General features: G+C 38.6%; 1 protein-coding gene across 1 annotated transcript; it reads right to left on the reverse strand.

The window, feature by feature from the left end:
* Positions 1 to 13767: 13767 nt before the first annotated feature.
* On the reverse strand, positions 13768 to 17826 carry LOC131539423 (hydroxycarboxylic acid receptor 2-like). Its single transcript, XM_058774024.1, has one exon. The coding sequence runs from the start codon at positions 17277 to 17279 to the stop codon at positions 16434 to 16436; it is 846 nt and encodes a 281-aa protein (XP_058630007.1). The 5' UTR covers positions 17280 to 17826; the 3' UTR covers positions 13768 to 16433.
* Positions 17827 to 19762: the final 1936 nt, after the last annotated feature.

The following is a 19762-nucleotide window of genomic DNA, read 5'->3' on the forward strand; positions in this document are numbered from 1 at the left end:
ACCAGGTGCAAACTCAAGACATGATGGGGCCACTGACAGGGCCTGCAGACCACCGACTCTCTTCAAGGAAGAGATGGCTAAAAGAAATAAAGTCTTGACTGTAAGAAATCTCAAAGGAAACTCTTCCAGGGGTTCAAAGGGTTCAGTGGAGCTGGATGAGTCAGGGAGAACCAGAATCTCCAGGCAGTTGATGTGCCAGCTGAGATGGGGACCTTCCCACAGACCTTGGGCGGAGCGGCTACTCAGACATGTGGAAGAAACTGTGGTTCCTGTCGTTCTAAGGCACATAAGCATCGCCACGTGACCTTAATCATGCGAAACGGGTTGCCCCTCTGGGAAAACCCTGTGGTCCTGAGCCACTACTGCAAGGGTCTCATGTACAGCAGGCCAAAAGGTATCACGTTGGATGCAGCTGCCATCAGACCCAACAGTTTCTGGAACTGCTTCACAGTGCGTGACTGGCCTTCTCTCACTGTCTTGACTATCGCGAGGATCGAATCGATACGAGCAGGAGACAGATGTGCCTGCATCGTGGTCGAATCCCACACCACGCCCAGATAAGTGATCCTCTGTACTGGAGGAAGCACACATTTCTTTGCGTTTAGTCTTAACCCCAAGTCTTTCATGTGAGCGAGAACGACATCTCGATGCCGAACTGCTACCTGCTCTGATTGAGCTAGAATCAACCAATCGTCGATGTAATTCAGTATGTGGATGCCCTGGAGTCGCAAGGGAGCCAGAGCAGCATCCACACACTTCGTGAAAGTGCAGGGTGAGAGTGCTAGACCGAACTGAAGAACCCGGTGGCAGGGGTAATGGAACGATCTCCTGAGGGCACTGAGGAGTGAGAGACAGGTACCGTATAATGAGGTGTGTACCGATCTTCCCCAGAGGGGCCTGCCCTCAGACGTCCTGGACCAAAAGCGTCAGGACCTTTTGGCCAAAGCCGAAGCTTTTATACTTCCTGGTCGCTACGTCATCTCCACCAGTGACGTCAGCCGGGATTCCCTCGGACGGATTACTCGCGTGTTTCAGAGCGTGGGAACACAGGGGTGTTCCCAAAGCGTTTCCGATGCAGCTCGAGTTCCCGAAGGGGAACTTCAGTTATTCAGAAATCTAAATCAACCACCTGCCAATTAGATCCACTTTCAACCCAACTAGTCAATTCTGTTGCCTTTTATCACTGATATAATAAATTCTTCTCTTATTTCTGGCACTGTTCCCTATACATTCAAAACTACATTAATAACTCCTGTACTCAAGAAGCCAGGTGCTGATCCAAACCATTTTGATAACTGCCGTCCAATTTCTAACTTGACATTTCTATCTAAAATCATGGAAAATGTTGTTGCAGCTCAGGTGCATGATCATCTTTCAGTGAATAATTGATATGAACAATTCCAATCAGGTTTTCGTCTTGTTATAGTACTGAGACTGCTCTTGTCAAAATTTCTAACGATTTATTGGTAGCGGCTGACTCAGAACTTTTATCTATTTTAATTCTTCTTAATTTAACTTCAGTGTAGAATTTTACACCATTTGCCATAAAATTCTATTAGATAGATTGCACTTCTTGGTTTACATCTTACCTCTCAGGTTGTACTCAGTTTGTTCAGCTTGGTCAGTTAAGTCACTACAGGTGTCCCACAGGGTTCAGTCCTGGGCCCTTTATTATTTATCATTTATCTACTGCCCCTTGGAAACATTTTCAGGAAATATGGCATACAGTTTCATTGCTATGCCGATGACACCCAGCTCTATGTCCTCAAAACCTTCTTCTAAACTTCCTCCATCTTCTCTTTCAAAATGTTTGTCTGAAGTTAAGGCTTGGTTTTCACACGGTTTTCTTAAACTTAACAGTAGTAAAACAGAAATAATTTTTTGTACCAACAAGAAGTATTTCTTGAATGCCAGTGATTTTTCTGTGTGTATCGATGGTTCTATAATCACTTCCTCAACACAGGTAAAGAGCTTGGGTGTTATCCTACTTTTTAAACTTTCATTATTTTCTTTGTCCCCTAATTTAATTGTGGTTGGAGATTTTGATATACATGTGGATATTGAAAGTACAGCTTACACAAAGGGTTTTTTATGCCATCTTGATAGCTTTGTCATACAACAATTTATAATTTTTTCTACTCATTTGAAAGGTCATACTCTTTAACTTGTCTGTTGCTCTGATATTAATCCTTACAGTTGCACGGCTTCTGATTTAACTTTTTCTGATCATTTGTTGGTATCCTTTTAACCCTGCTTAATGTTGTCTAAGTGTAATCAATGTCGTACCATTTCACAGGGTTCAGTGGACAATACTCTATCTTTTGAAGCACATATTAATAAAGTTACTTGGATGGAATATTATCGTTTACACAATATTAATCACCTCAGCATCCCCAGAGTGATCGGCATCATCGATGGCACCCTTATTCCATTGGCTATCCCTGTTGTAAATGAGCCATTATTCATTTGCAGGAAGGGCTATACAGCTATTAATGTTCAAATAGTGTGTGATCACCAGAGGATGTTTTCTGACATTGTGACAAAATGACCTGGAAGCACTCTTTTGTATGGTCCAATTCTGCAATTTGTCAGGTGTCTGAAGAAGGTGGCTTTGGGGATAGCTGGCTGCTGGGAGACAGTGGCTATCCTCTTCACCCATACCTCATAACACCTGTGCAGCATCCAGCCACCATTGCAGAGGAAAGGTTTAATCAGGCCCATGGAAGGACACGCTCTACAGTGGAGAGGGCTATAGGACTGTGGAAACAACGGTTTTGCTGTATCAGCTAGTCCAGTGGTAGCCTGAAGCTGAACCCTTCCAAAAGCTGCTCTTTAATTGTGGTAACTGCAATTCTCCACAACAATCACAGTCAAGGGAAATGTCCAGCTTCTTGAAGAGGAAGAGGGGGTCTTGTTGGTGCTGATGGTGAGGAAGATGGCACTTCTGATGATGATGATCCTTTGAACACACATCAAGGCAGAAAGCATCCTGCAGTAGCAGAAGTCAGAATTAATTGACAATATGTTTGGTTAGGATTTATTTATTTATTTTTACAGTTTGGATACTGTATTTTTTGTTCAGCTGAATCTGACATAACTTGTATTAATACATATTTTGTTTATTTGCCTATATCGTTTCCCCCTGCAGAATTAATTGAAATAGGCTACTTTTGCAAACAAGATATATATATATATATATTTTTTTTTTTTTTCTTTTTTTAATAAATCCTATGAAAATATTCCATATTCTACTTCTGTGAACACAACACAAAACCACTTACTTATTTATACCATTATTGTTCATTTATTTGGGTACATTCATTGAATATATATTGAGCAATATTTTAAATAGGCCTACCCTATGTTAATGTATGATTTTTACACTTTCTTAGCGTTTAACACTCTATGCACTGTATATGTTGAATATATGAACTGTAAAGATAACATACTATTTTACAAACATTATTATGAGAAATTTGTCATTGGGAATGACGTTGACTTGCAAGCTGACCTTTTCTTACAAATGAAACCAAGGCTGCGTTCCAACCAGCATAAATAATGAAATACATATGTTGTCATGACTTTTTCATAATTTTTTAGAGTACTGTTACAGCAGGCATGTAGCGTGCCAGATTATAGACTATATTTATATAATTCAGGGGCATTGCTAAGAGATAAATGGTTTATCCCCAAAGAACAAATACCCAACCGAACCCCCCACCCCCACCTCCAAACTATCTCCATCCCATTGCCTCCCCCTAACTCATGGATTATTTTCAAGGCAGTAAATTTTTTATGAATCATCATTGGATAACAAACCAATACATATGGTACCCTGCATTTATTGAATTTTGAACACACAGGATGAATAAAAAACTATTTTGATATATACTTTGTCCTTCTTGTCTGGCATTTCAATTTCATTTCTCATTAAGTAAAAAACATTTAGATATCAAACATATTTAGCTGAATACCATGAACAAAAACGTTTCTCATTAATGATGTTTTATTAACAAGGTTCAGGAGGAGCACAAACAGATAATCAACCAATTCGGCACAGGTGGAACTCGTTTAGCTAGTCATTCTAACTAGCACGACACATGTATACAGCCAACTGACCTCGGCATCCCTCCTCCACAGTGTTGCCAATTTAGCAATTTTGTAGCTAGATTTAGTGACATCCCCACCCCTTTTGAGACTTTTTTCAAAAGTTTAAGGACAAATATAGCAACTTCTTGGACAAACTTTCTCTAATTTCTCATCTTGCCCACTGATCTATATTCATCTTCATTTAGATCAGTGAATTTGCTATTATGATGTCATCTAGTGACATTTACCTACCGGTTTTAACTACTTTCAGTTGAAAGTAGTTGGCAACACTGCTCCTCCACCCCAACTCCTCACTCTTAATCTATTCTCATCTCATACTAGGGATAAGGGGGAGTTCTTTGGGTTCGGGCTTTATTCCGGACTCGGAGCCCTCCCCAGCACAACACACCAAATATGCTTATTATTTGCTCAGATTATATGTAAGGGTGAACTCGTGAATCACTGTTATGGAATAGATTTGGGATGCAACCATTACAATAAAACACAGAACACAGTTTTAATGTAAACTTTGACTAGACAGATTTGATGTGGGTTTGAGAAAGACTGTCCAGAAAGTTAGAAGTAGATTTAATATTTTGAAGCTCGAAAAATTTTGGAATGCTTGGGTAAGATTATGTAACATTAGAACAGCCCTCTGTCTGTGTTGCCTTCATTTACATGCTTGTTTTCATCTCTTTCACAACTGTTGGCTTGGGGTGTCCTGGGCTTAAGACCCCACACAGACAGCAAGATGGATTCTATCCAAATATCAATAAAAAACATTTGAACCAATGCACTGTGGGCAAGTTACAGCTTCAAGATTGCAAGAGAAAGAAACATTTCCAGGAAACAGAAATATGCAGTGTGATCATTCATAATTTCATTATTCTGCGTGCTCCCAAGCACGCTGGACCCATTCCAGTTTGCATATCGTCCAAACCGTTCCACGGACGATGCAATATCCACCACTCTCCACCTAGCTCTTACTCACCTGGAACAGAAAGACTCCTATGTAAGAATGCTGTTCATCGACTTCAGCTCAGCATTCAACACAATAATCCCACAACAGCTCATCCACAAACTACACCTGCTGGGCCTTAACACCTCCCTCTGTAATTGGATCCTGGACTTTTTAACTGCAAGACCTCAGTCAGTCCGTGTCGGCCGCAACACCTCGAGCACTACCACACTGAGCACAGGTGCCCCACAAGGCTGTGTGCTCAGCCCGCTGCTCTTCACGCTGCTGACCCACGACTGCACTGCCAAGTCCAGCTCCAACCACATCATCAAGTTTGCTGATGACACAACTGTGGTAGGTCTCATCAGCAACAACGATGAAACGCACTACAGAGAGGAAGTGGCACAGCTGGCTGAATGGTGTGGTGCTAACAACCTGTCCCTCAATGTGGGTAAGACAAAAGAGGTTGTGATGGACTTCAGGAGAAACTCTGTTGACCACCCCCCACTGACCATCGACGGCTCAACCGTGGAGAGTGTCGGTAGCACTAAATTCCTGGGGGTGCACATCACAAAGGATCTCACCTGGACCACCAACGTCACGTCACTCAACAAGAAGGGACAACAGCGCCTCTACTTTCTCCATCGGCTGAAAAGGGCAAGTCTCCCTCCACCCATCCTCAACACCTTTTACAGGGGCACCATTGAGAGTGTGCTGACCACCTGCATCACTGTCTGCTATGGGAACTGCAGTGCTGCTGACCGCAAGACCCTCCAGCGGACAGTGAACACTGCCGCAAAGATCATCGGTGCCCCTCTTCCCTCCATCCTGGACATTTTCCTTGCATGATGCTCCAGCAAGGCCTCCAGCATCGTGAAGGACCCCACCCACCCCTCCCACAACCTCTTCCAGCTCCTGCCATCAGGAAAAAGGTACTGGAGTATCAAAGCTCGTTTTTTTCCCCCTATATTTGCATTGCTGTATGTGTATCTCATGTCTAACTAGTATGTAGCACCGTGGTCCTGCGAGACACGACATTTCGTTCCACTATATGTCCACACATGTAGCAGAATGACAATAAAGCTCAACTTGAACTTGAACTACAGTATGCGACTGTGGATGCAGCCATTGTTCCTTACAAATAATGTCAAACATGTTATCAATTGATGCATGTGATTAACTTTACACCACACTTCAGTACTCTCAGTACTTAATTTGAGCCTTCCTCTGCTGCCACTGCCTGAATGCAGCCCTTTCCACAGCATGAAACTTTCTGGAATTCTGCCTCCAATAACATGAACCTATACTGGCAGTATTAAAGGTCCCATGACATGCTGCTTTTTGGATGCTTTTATATAGGCCTAAGTGGTCCCTAGTACTGTATCTGATGTCTCTTTCCCGAAATCCCAGCCTTGGTGCAGAATTTCAGCCACTACGAGCCAGTCCCACAATGAGTTTTCCTTAGGACGTGCCATTTCTGTGTCTGTAGCTTTAAATGCTAATGAGAAGGAGAGAGGCGGGGCAAGGTGGAGGGTGGGTGTGTGGCCTTAACCAGCTTGCGCTACCATGCGCTAATGTTGACCGTGGATGTATCGCAATGGCTCGTAGACACACAGTTGTTCAAGCTTTTCAGTTTGACCCAGAATCTGATCCGGATGGAGAAGCACCGGATGAAGAAGTTGCAACTCAGCGGCTACAGCAGGACGTCTCCGAATGGTTAGTTTAAAATATTGTGTCTGGATACGGTACTTTAGTTGGTTTGTTTATGTATGCTGTTACAGTTATTATCATGTAGCTAATGCTATCCATAGGCTCGGATGAAGGAACTAAAAACATTTTTTTGGTGTTCATTTGTACATCCAAACACTGAGCAACTGCCATGCTTCGTTTGTTTGCAAGCCATGATGTCTCTCGAGGAAAAAAAAATATTGCGCTCATCTCGCACGGTAGTAGCTCATTTTCTCATGGGCGGGCAAAGCAGAGAAAGGGGAAGTAACCTTTCCCCGTATGACGACATAAAGGGAAGATTCCAGATCGGGGCATCTGAGCTTTCATTTTCTCAAAGGCGAAGCAGGATACCCAGGGCTCGGTTTACACCTATCGCCATTTCTAGCCACTGGGGGACCATAGGCAGGCTAGGGGAACTCATATTAATGTTAAAAAACCTCATAAAGTGAAATTTTCATGCCATGGGACATTTAATGAAAGTCTGTAACAACACACTTGTAGAAAGATAATGGAAAACCTTAGCCATATTTATCAGTGCCTTCTGACTCCAAGACCTCACTGCCTTGAGCATCAGTGATCACATAAGAGTAAGTTACCCATTACTAACTTTACTTTGTCCAGCATGCTGGGTACGTTTCCTCCAAATCTGTGAAAAGCACCACCACGACCTGGCTGGATATAAGGTGCCCCTCTCTGATTTCAGAGTGGTGTATGGATATATAAAACCTACACACAACTTCAGAACTATGTAAGCTGAAGAATTAACCTTAAAAAAAAAAAAAAAAAAAAACCCAGAACAATTACAATGGCATTATGAATTAAACGGGACATCAGATCCAAAATTCACTTTTACATGTTTTTTGAACATGCGTTGGCAGTGTGTGTACACAACCACCCTACAATGATAAAAATCCCCAAAAATCATAAGCACTGTCTCAGACCAAGCCATTCACAGATTCTTGGCAAACTGACATCACACAGGCAGGCCCCTCCCACGACGAACACTGCCGTTTTAGCATTGACCCGCCCTGAGTGAGCTGTAAACTCTCTTGTGAATGGTGACGGAGACTGACACAGAAGAAATTGTTGGATAAAGTCGATATTTTTGTTTTCTTTATGCACAAAAATATTCTTGTAGCGTCATAAAATTGCGATTGATCCACTGATGGACTATTTTAAAGATGTCCTTACTACCTTTCTGGGCCTTGATGGTGGTAGGACCCTTGCTGTCTGTGGAGGGTCAGAGAGCTCTCGGATTTCATCAAAAATATCTTAATTTGTGTTCTGAAGATGAATGAAGGTCTTACGGGTTTGGAACGACATGACAGAATTTTCATTTTTGGGTGAACTATCTCTTTAAGAATTGCATAATTTCATAACTTTTTTGTTTGTTTGTCTTTTTGTTAGAAATAAACAAAAATCAATTTTAAAAGGGCAGTTTTATGTTTTAAAATAGCGGTAGCGGTAGAGAGAAAGAAGTTATGGCTTGACATTTTCAAATACCTTAAATATTCAAACCCTAAATTACTTTCATAGTTATCAAGCATATCAAACAGTACATACGTCTACACTTACAGGTTTCATGTCAGTAAATGACCTCTAAACCTCCTCAGTGGTGGGTTTAAAGACCTTTCCTCCTCTTTTGTAGATAGATGGGTGGAGGAGAGTTGGCAGGAACTTCAAAGATGTCTCCCCCCTAGCAGCTACATAATCTGAGAATAATACATAATGTTGCATTAACATTTAAAAGTATAATTAGTAATTCTGACTTTTCTGCTGTGGTGTTCATTGGTAACCATGAGTTCTGATTTGCTAGCCTTTTATAAAAAATAAAAATCTTATAACTGCTGTTCACTGGATTGCCTGATTTCAAAAGGAAGTGATACAAGCAAGAGATATTTCAGTTTATTTATTGTAAAATTACTGACTAATAATGCCCACATTTCTAAATGAATGAGGACCAGTTAGAGCCCAGGCTCAAACACATACTGTAGCTGAACTACAGTGCAATGTTAGCGACAATTTCCTGAATAATGAGGTAAACAAAGTTGTATTTACCAGCTGGTATATGTTGGAAAAGTGTGAAATACATAAATAAAATCATGACATAATATTATACAAAATAGCTTACCTGGTGTCACCCATTACTAAGTGCAGTTCTTCCTCTCACTGGGCATACACAAGAATTCAGTCACTGATAGTAGCGTTTTGGTGCTGCTTCGGGATGAAGTTGCTTGAAATCTTGTGATATTTGATCAATTTTGAGAACAGAAAGAAAAAAAGTAACTAGAACAATACTAGAACTAGAACAATTTAAAGAAATATGTGCTTGCAGTAAGCACCTGTTAGGAAAAACTCAAGAACACAATCAGTCCCGGTGCCATGGCCGGGCAATGAGGGGCCCGGCCTGGCCTGCCCTGTGAGTCACTAGTGCCCGCCCTGGACGAGCCTGCTGAGTAAAGTAAACGTTGTACTATTCAAACATCAGTTATTATTACCCTTTCATTGCGAAAAAGCGGAGATATGTGTCCTCCAGGCTGTGCGCGGTGTGTCAATCTGAAAGGAGGCGGGGTGAAGTTACGAGCTTTCGCTAAGAGCTTGAGGATCCAATGGCGTTACAAAATTTTACTGACAAGCTCTTTTTAATGATTGGCATTGGTTAAACATTTTAAAACCCTCTGATTTAAAATAATAATGACGAATTATAATAGAGATGTGAAGTATGGATAATTTTTCACGGCACACCTGACTGGGCATACTCTGCCATACGGAAACGCCGCCCCTGCTCCCTTCACCTCCACCTCCACGTCCCTTGTTTGCACAATTTTTAATTTTTTAAATTAATAGGCTACTGTTATCGTATTGTATGTGTATGTATATATATATATATATATATATATATATATATATATATATATATATATATATATATATATATATATGTATATGTGTGTGTGTGTGTATATATATATATGTGTGTGTATATATATATAAAAACTCCTGAATAAAAATAAAATGTTTGGTCTGATTTTTAAAAATAATTTTAAACGTATTTGATTGGTTTGTCGATAGCGGAAATGTTTGGTTGTTTGCTAAGCATAGCGCTACTGCTTAACGTTAGTTGTAATTTATTTATTTTTTTAAATGCTGAGCGATCTCGTGTGGCAGTGCTATGGATATACGGCGTTTCTTTAATCAAAAACTACCGAAGTTGGCAGGAGAGGGCAGCAGCGATGTAACGTTAAGCGAAAGCCCTGGGTGTCGCAGTTCGCAAGACAGTGATTCAACTCCTGACAGTGGTGCAGAGGTCAGGGTCACATTTTCAATCGTGATGATATTCAGCACTCTTGGTCGTGTGATGTTGCTTAACTGTATCATGTTATAAAAACTCCACATTTCTAAATTTTACCGCAGTATGTTAACTGAGTTTAACTCTGTGTTTGCTGCGCTCATTTGTTTCTATTTCTATATAGAGGCAGCGCAGCCTTGTTAGCGTCATTATGCACTATCGATCGCCATTTAGACTAAATGAAGAATCATTATCGCGTTTTGGTGATTGTTAGTGGCGTTTTAATCAGGCTAGGCTACTTGTCCGGTCGGGCAAGTAAAATTCTCTTTTTGGCCTTTTAAAAAAATCCACTTGTCCCGGGTAAGCGGACAAGCGTTGATGTTGAGCCCTGCGATGTGTGTTTAGACTGCTAAAGTAGGCTAGGTCCAATCTTTACGACTCCTCTGTCTGTTGTATTGAGTCAGTGGAGTGGTACATCAATTCTTCCTCGATTTTTGTCCATTTAATTAATAATTAATGATATTATGCATTGCAATGAGGTTGCTCTCATTCGTGCCCCCCTGAAAAAATGAAATGCCCGTCTGTGAATTTGTGTCTGGCGCCAGGTGTGAACACAATACTAAGAGATGTTCATTTGACTGATTATTAGTTAGACATTCAAACCGGTATCCCTGATTACCACTGATTGTATCGCCACATGCGAGGTGCTAAAATAAGGGACATATTTTATGGACGTTCGGATTCATTTGAAACGCGTTTTCCCCCTTCTACAGGATTGAATCCCTGATGAATACGATAGGCTACAATTTAAACATATTTCAAAAGGCTACAGATATAGCTGGTTTTCAAACAATATAACTGAGATTTTTTTTAAAAACATAACCAGCCAACATTAGCCATGGCTATATAATGTTTCATTCTCCCATATCAAAGAATGTAACATTTTAAACAGTTAAGTAAGCTTGCTACTGCCAGAACTTGTTAAAAATATAGGTAAATATTCATAACTACGATATAATAGTACCCACTGTGATTAACTTAGCCTGTTCCTCGTGTCAGAAGCGAAGAATCCAGTAAGTTCAGCAAAGAATTAAAAACTAATAAACCAGTTGCTGGGTCAAAATAACCCAACCAGCTGTTTATCTGTGAATGAACTCCTTACAACTCAATTGAGCAGAACAAAGCTCTCGAAAGTTATGTCTTTTCTATTTTGACAGAAACATTAGCCGAAGACTGTATTTGAACTTACGTTACCCCCTTACTCCTCAGCAGGCTTTCCCGCCAGATTTTGAGTGTGAGGGGCTAAAATAAGGGACATATGGCATTCGGATTTCATACAAAACACATTACCCCCTTTTAAATTCTCAGTTACTTCCTGATGAATACAATATACAAAAAGGAATTTTGTAATGGTTTTACTGGAAAAAGCTAATGGTTCATAATGGTATTTTAATGGAAACCACTGGAATTTCTGTGATTGTTTCTATTGGGTTTCTATTGTTTTTTTTTAGCAGGGAATCCTCTAGTGTGCGGCCAACTTAAGAGACGAAAAAGTCTTGGTTCTGCAAAAACACATGAAAAAAGTACTTTGCTACAAATCAATCCAACAGTTATGAGTTTGAGGGTGTACAACCTGTGCTATGGTATTTACTATATACAGAATAGTGAAAGTTCTCTCATCTAAAGTGCAGCTATAATGCAAATGTGTTCTATTTGAGTTCATATTGTGATGATTGAGGTAATTATATTGTGTACTTAAACCTGTGCAAAATTAGGGTATTTTTACGTAGAGTTAGAAAGTAGAGTTAGAGCAGACGACACTGGTATAATAAACCACAAAGTTAACAAAATGATGGAAGCGAGAGCGCTTCTTTTTCTGGTTACTTCAAAACAGTCGCATCATAATGACTTATGCTGCCTTCACGTGCTATCGGAAACCTCCTATTTCCCACTTATAAATTTGTGATTACGAGTTTGTTGCATTCAATAGATTTGTTGTTGGAAAGAATAAAATGTAATATTCCATTGGTTGATAACCATATTATTTGTTGTTGAAAAAAAAAAAAGTTTATGGCCTTCCTAACTCAGAAACTTGAGTATCAAAATAATCTTTGAGTAGTAAATACAACTTGAATGCAACGTAAAGTGCAATATGAGTGCAGTCCAGTGAGGAAGTGGTACTTTATTTTGTGGTTGGATACTTTTTGTCACACCATCACCCTGTTTTGACTTTGGTTGTCTGTCTAGTTCATTTGACCTAGTTTCACTTTGATAGCTCATGTTAGTCCAAAATTTAAAAACACTTCCAAACTCAATTCTCTGGGGTCTGATGGTGTTTTTGGGCCCTGGAGAAGTTTTGACATGCCCTGACATTTGTGTGTTTTTTCAGTATCTTAAAAAAATATTAATGGCTAAAGTCTGATAACACTGTATTCAGCACCACCTGGTCTACAATAATATGTGAGCAGCATGAAAGTACATGTTTGTGTTTTTGAGAAAACAATGTTTATACGTGGTTAGTGAAAAACTAAAAAAAAATTTAAGTCACTGAAATAAGGCCATAAAACATACAGAATATTTGTTCACAAGACTTTTGAGAACTGGATGTGGTAGACTAGTTTTTGCTACAAAATGACATGAAAATGATCCTGTTCACTCCTTCACAGAAAACAATATATTGATTTAACATTTGTAAAACACGATTTCTCATAGAATGCCCGTATGCGAGGGAGTGACAATGACCATGAATATTTAGTTTTTCACACCTGAGAGACAAAGGACCTCCCATAATGGGCCATCAATATGAATGTGACTGAGCCGAGGCAGGTAAGAAAGAGTGCGAGGAGAGTAAAATAATGTGGGTTTTTGATTATTATTTGTATTTTATTTACAATACAGTATAATAAAAATATACACAGTGAAGATCAAGGACACATGATTTAACATACTTATCTGAACACTGAGACTTGAACAGTAACACACCTTTGCGCCAAATATTCATTCATAGTGTTAACACTCACACTACTTTTATATCTTGTGGTTTTATATGTTATAAAACATTAAACAAACATCCTGGCTTTGTGAGACATTTAGACAATGAAATGACACATATTTCAAAATGTCCCCCTCTGTACAGATCACGTTCTGGTAGAATCCCCCTCAGTAGAATTCGCGATCGCATTCCCTCAAATTTAGGCCCTAGTCGAGACGCTCAGGAACTAGGCACGTGTCAGACAGTTTAACAGAATTACCGGCCTGAGTCGAGCCCCTCTTTCTCCCAAATCAGATTATAATATCGTTTCAGCTATTAAAATAGTTCAGTTTTGTATGTAATGGCAAAGTGATTTTATTTCATTTTTTTTTAAGTTAATTTAGAAAAACAAAGCATTTTTTTGTTTGTTAAATAAGTTTTTTCTTTCTTAAAGTAACAACCAAGCGGCCATCAACCGGTAGGCTGATCATAGCCTATGTTTGATCAATTTAGCCTTCTGAAATCATCACGACTTGACTAAATTAAAATCTATAGATATACTAAAACAGTTCAAGCATATAACAATGTTTAAATGTTAAACCTAGATAAATGTGCGCTGCATCCAATAGTTTGTGTGGAGAGTGGAAGCTAAAGCGTAGGACATTGAGGCACCAGCGCAATCAATTGCATTTTTTTTCAATGGAAACAACTTAAAATACGCCGTAATTTTTGCTCATAAAGGTAGAAGAAACAAAGCAATCTCGGCATCCAATCGCAGGCCTTCCCGCTCCTTCAGTTCTCTCCAGCGCTGGAAAGCTGATACAATATTTACACGGGTCCTACTTCTTGCCTTATTGTAACACCATGCCTACATCGGACGTGAGCGGCACAACAAAATACTATAGAACTCATTATAATCACTAATAATGCTTTCTACACTGGATCCCGCCAGTAAACTGCTGCAGCGTTCTATTTATGACGTATTGACACAAATTTCAAATGATTTTCAATGGTCACTTTGTCGCGTCCAGTGTAGACAGACTTTAGCTGTTGCGGCATGGCACGGCATTCCGTTTTCCTCTTTTGTTTTTTATCTGTCATCTCTATCTTTCTGTCGTCACTCGGCTCAGCTAATGTCCGTCCTGTGCTCTCTCCCCCCCATCATGAGTAGACACTCCCCTTACTGCTAATTGGCTACAAGTTTGTTTTGGTACTCGGCCCCAACTCAGTTTTCTAAAGTGTTTTTGAAAAAAATACATACCCCACCTTTAATGATATGCTAAGGATAGGATCCTTTGACGTGATTGGTTATTGAATTTTGTGACGTTTCAAACCGCGTTTCTGTGACTGCCATTGGGAAACTACAGTTTTAAGGAGAAAATACCCAGCAATGGTGTTGATAAATGGATTGGCACATGGTTTGTCTAAAAGCATATAAAAAACACCACATAGACAAATAAACAACATAAAAAACTTGATTTTCACCACAGGGGGACTGTTGTGTTGAAAAAACATATTTTGTTGACCCTGGAACAACATTTTAATTAAAAAAATGTAGTCTTGACCATATCCCTACACCAAAACCTAACCTTAACCACGAGTAATCCCTAAAATCAGAGGAAATGATAGATGAATGATACTGATGTACAAGCACCAAACACTGATTTAAGCCTAAACTTCACAAAAACTGATTGGTTAGTCACAATGTTGTTCCAGGGTCAACAAAAGATGATCCAGGAACATGTCGCACTTGGTAAAATCAGATTCAGTCTCATGCAGCGCAACGAAATGAGAGTGGAGTTGGGTTGACTGGGGTGCATGATTACTAATGCGTTCATATCAGATCAGCCAAGGTTGTAAAAAAATAAATTAAATAATTAAAAAACCTGAGGATGTTTTCAGGGTTGTTTTATAATCGTAATCTAGTGAGATGGCATTCTGCACTTTACGTTGCATTCTTCTGAGGGTCTGGCATTTTAAACTTTGGTGGAACGTCAGGTAAAAAGTTCAGTGATCAAAGGATATGCATTGGAACTATTTCATGGCATGCACCTGCGAGTGTTCATACATTTATTTTTTGCTTAATGCCATATCAGCAGCAATGGTTGTTGTTTTATGTTCAATATAAAAGACAAAACTATAATTTTTATAAAATTTAACTGCATTTAACTGTTTTAAGAACATAATCCACACTTTTAATGTTATTTAAGAACCAAAGTTACCGGAAAAAAGGAAAAACCTGCCATTAAAAATGGCGCGTACCATGAACCAACTCATAAACAGCTCATTAACACAAAACTCAGAATATACATAAAAAGAACACACTACTTGACTCAATCCAGCATCAAAATCTGTCATCCACTGATATAAACCAAAATTTTAAATTAGTCTGATATATTTTAAAACTATGCTACAGAGCGCATTTGCGATGTACCTGTCTCGCTCAAGTCCAAAGCTGTTCTGATGAGAGCGGGACGCGATTGGGCAATTCAAACTGTGCAAATAACATCACACAACATATAACTCAGTATATTATTTTAAAACAAAAATACACAGTTTGCACTGTGAAACTGTAAAAAAAAAGAAATTAAAGATTTTACTCAACATTATCCGCATCAGTTTTGGAGCCTGAACCTTGAACGTGTAAGGACCCTTGTTGTCTGTGGAGGATCAGAAGGCTCTTGGATTTCATCCAAAATATCTTAAATTGTGTTCCCAAGACGAACGAACGTCTTAGGGGTTTGAAACTACATGAGGGTGAGTAATTAGTGATAGAATTTTCATATTTGGGTGAACTGTCCCTTTAAAGTTTGCTGGAATGGTCAAACTCAAAACACTGAGACACATTAACCAAACTGACCTATCTACAAAAATCTGCTTTCTATAAAAGGTATGTGATAGGTATGTGTATACAGTAATTGCTTACTTTTATGTTTCTAATAGTTTTGAGGTGTTGTGTTTAGGCCCTCTTTAAATTACTTGATTTTTTATTTTTTTTTCCCACATTGTGCAAAAGTGAATCCACATTCAGCTACAGCAGTTTTGTCTCTTCTTATTTACTTCTTAAACTAGAATGTGATTAAAATGGCCTTATTTTAAATGATGTCCATGTAGAGATTAACAGTGTTCCTAAGTTTACCAATATACATTAACGTAAATGAATAAAAATCACAAGTAGGCGCTTTTAGACAGAGTTTTTACAAGTATATTTACAGCGGAATCAATGTTTATCACGCTCTTACATGTTATACATTTAACCCAGTGTTGTTGTCTGTGTTAATTCTAGTGGACAGCTGATGAAAACAGACATGCAACATACAGTATTTACCCAGTGACAAAAGTTATCAACAAGTCAGCTTTAGTAAATTAAGTAAAACTCTACAGCAGCATACAGTATTTTATGAGGAACAGAAGCAGGACAGTTTTCCAGCACGATGCAGATGAAGAAAAGGCTGCACAAAACCAGCCAGAACAAAACAAGTCGAACCAGTGAACCAAACTGTCGGAGTACTGTCTCTTGTTAAAATTTCAATGAATCCTGTCATTGTATTTGGGACATACATGATAACAGTAGTCATAGTAGTTATTAGAATGATATGAAACGCTCTTCTCTTCATGTGGTTTTCCTCCTCTTTCTCTCTTGTTTTCTCTCCTGGTCCTGACTGCTTCAGAGCTCTAAGAACAGCCACAAGACAAAACAACTGAACGGAGAGAACCAGTATCATCTGCACCGATAAAAGCCATGTATATATATATCTGCTTTGTGAGCCTAAAAAAAACATGCAGAGCAAACAGGAGCCAAGAGTGATTGTCCAGACAACAGTGCAGCAGATCACTCTATATCTGAGAGGTTTGTACTTCAGAAAGGTTACAGGATGAACCACTGCCAGGTAACGCTCAACACAGATCAGACACTGAAACAGAGGACGACCAGCCATGGAGAATCCTATTAAAAACAATTTAAATGTTGATAAACTTGCAAACCACATTGACAGTACTAAGATCAAACCATTCAGACAGATACCAAGCTCACAAACAGAGAGATTGAGGCTGAAGAACTCTGATGCAACTCCACTTGCTGTTCTTGTGACGATGAGCCATAAAACAAAGGAGTGTGTAGGAAGACCAAACAAGAAACTGATGCTGTACACACAGATTTCCAGATAGTCCACGAGCCCAAGGGAATGAGATGTGGTGTTTGTAGATGTTTCAGGTGTTGTGAAGTTTCCTGTAGAGTTATTCATCTCTTCAGTGTCTCTTCAAACATATAATATTGCAACTATATAAAAAAGAAGTGTAAATGAACCAATCTGGTCATTTAAACCTAAATAACCAGAGCTAATTCAGCTAAACAACAGCAACCCCCCAACAATACTGAATCAACATAAACATTTTTGCATACTGTTGTAGTTTAACACAAGAAAATCAATCAAAAACAGGTGTTTTTTTTACCTGAAGAGTGAATGTTCGGTCTCTGGATGTATATAAATTCTCTGTGCTGAGTTTTGTCAACAGGCTTTAGAGCCTTCATAAGAATATGTCACGTGAAACACCAGATATGCAAATATTTCAATTATAAAATGTCCGGGGAAAGAAACCTACGTCTAAGTAAACATTTAGAAGCTAAATTGAAAGCTTGTGATATTTTATTGACATTAACATTTTTAAATGTGATGATGCAAACAAATAAATACATTTAGAAAAGAATTTAAGAACCTTAAATTGTGTCGTCACCTTTTATCTTGAATTATTATTGCACAAATTGATCAGCTGAGCTTAACATAAAAACTAAGCCTCATACCAGCAAAATTAATGATATTTGTTATTCAGTCGAATGATCGTATGGTCTATAAATCTGAGGAAATTATCTTTGACACTGGCCAGCACACCTGCCACTCATTCAACACCAAAAATGCAAATGTATAAATCAATCATTTAAAAACAAGAGAGACAAACACTGTAATCATTTGTGTTATGATAGCATGTCAAGTTTAATACAACAATCTCAGTGGAAAGCCACCAGAATGAAAAGGTGTGGAAAGGTAACGCTGGGTAATCAACAATACCGACCTGTATAGATGGTCACCCAGGTTTATTAATAACAGTAAATTATAATTATATTCTTCATAATCAAGAACATGTCAAACAGTTGCATGGACATGCACAGACTTTATCATGTAACTAATGCACAAAAAGGATAAACTCTCACAAGTCACCAAATGAAAAATAACTAAGAGTAATGCAGTGGGTTACAGGTAATAATGTTGTTACTAATGTTCAGTTTTCTTTCACAGTCCGATTGTTTCGTTCGTAAGAGTGTATCCTCAGGAGCCACGGGTATTAATTTAGTTTTGCCTGTATGTGTTTTTTGCCACTGACTTGCATTTTATGAATCACTAAGTAGCACAGTTTCATCTAAAAATCTTATTTGTGAATAAACAAAAAGTCGCCTACATTTTGGATGGCCTGAGTGAGTAAATTCTCATTTTTACTACCCCAAAATATACTTAATATATTTAACACACATTTGACTGGCAGAAACAACTATTTTAAATGGACAAGCCTTGTCATTTTTTTTTTTTTTTTTTTCAAGAATAATTGCAGGCAAAGATTTCAAACACTGCTAATATGGAGACACAAAATATAATATACACATTAACCAAACTGACCTATCTACAAATATCTGCTCTCTATAAGAGGTATGTGTATACAAGGGACTCAGAATTATCCTGTTCAATATCCTGCAGAATGAACCCATTCCAGTAGAGTCTAAAGATTCCTCCACTAACAGTCAAGAAATCGTAAAATTAATTTAGGACCCGCTTGGCGTCCAATTGTCTTGACCAGTTCCTGTCCTGCTCTGCGTTATCTTCTCAAGAGATCCATAAAGCAATGATACCCTTAATCCAATCAGGAGGAGAGAGAACTTTTCCCCGTCTGGAATGACTTAAACTACAAAGGGATGATTGTCACTGCTTACACCCATGTAAGAGACACCGGAAAAGGGTGATTTAGAGGACAAGCTCCAGGCCTGCAAAACAACGGATCTAAAGAGTAGTGATAACGTGACTCAATCAACCTCGACCAAATGGTTGAGCACATTCTGAGTCACTATATTTTATTGAGAGGAGTACCTAACTTAACTCAAGCTGATTGAGCCATTTCTACCATCTGGTTGAGGTATGTTATGCCAAAAAAATCCACTAGATGTCACAAAGTCAATCAACACAACACTTATACTAACATGGATGTCAGAAACAAAGAAATCACTTTTTTGACATATTACACTGTAAGAGCCTTAACTTTACAAAATTATGTTACTTGGTGCTATGAAAAAAACTTTAGTATGTTTTTATTAATTTTTCAAAAACGTGCTCAACCAAATGGTTGATTTGTCACTTTATGGTAAACATAGAAAAGCTAAGCTAATGTTTTCAGATCATCCATTTCTGCAGTCAGAATGGACTATTTGCTGAGAAATATAAACTGATCATTCATAGCTATGAATATGACACAGCTATTGTTATTTCTTCATGAATATATTGAGATCGTTTCTTAAGTATGTATTTATTGCCACTTTTGGATATTTTTTGAAGTAAATATAATGAACTCATAGAATTAATGTGTGGCAATCATACACTGAAAAAAAATGCCTTTCTTGCTTATATTTTTAGTCTTGTTTCCAGACAAAATATCTAAAAATTCTTAAATCAAGAAGGATTTTATA

Source organism: Onychostoma macrolepis, chromosome 04, assembly GCF_012432095.1.
Source record: "Onychostoma macrolepis isolate SWU-2019 chromosome 04, ASM1243209v1, whole genome shotgun sequence".
Lineage (NCBI taxonomy): Eukaryota > Metazoa > Chordata > Actinopteri > Cypriniformes > Cyprinidae > Onychostoma > Onychostoma macrolepis.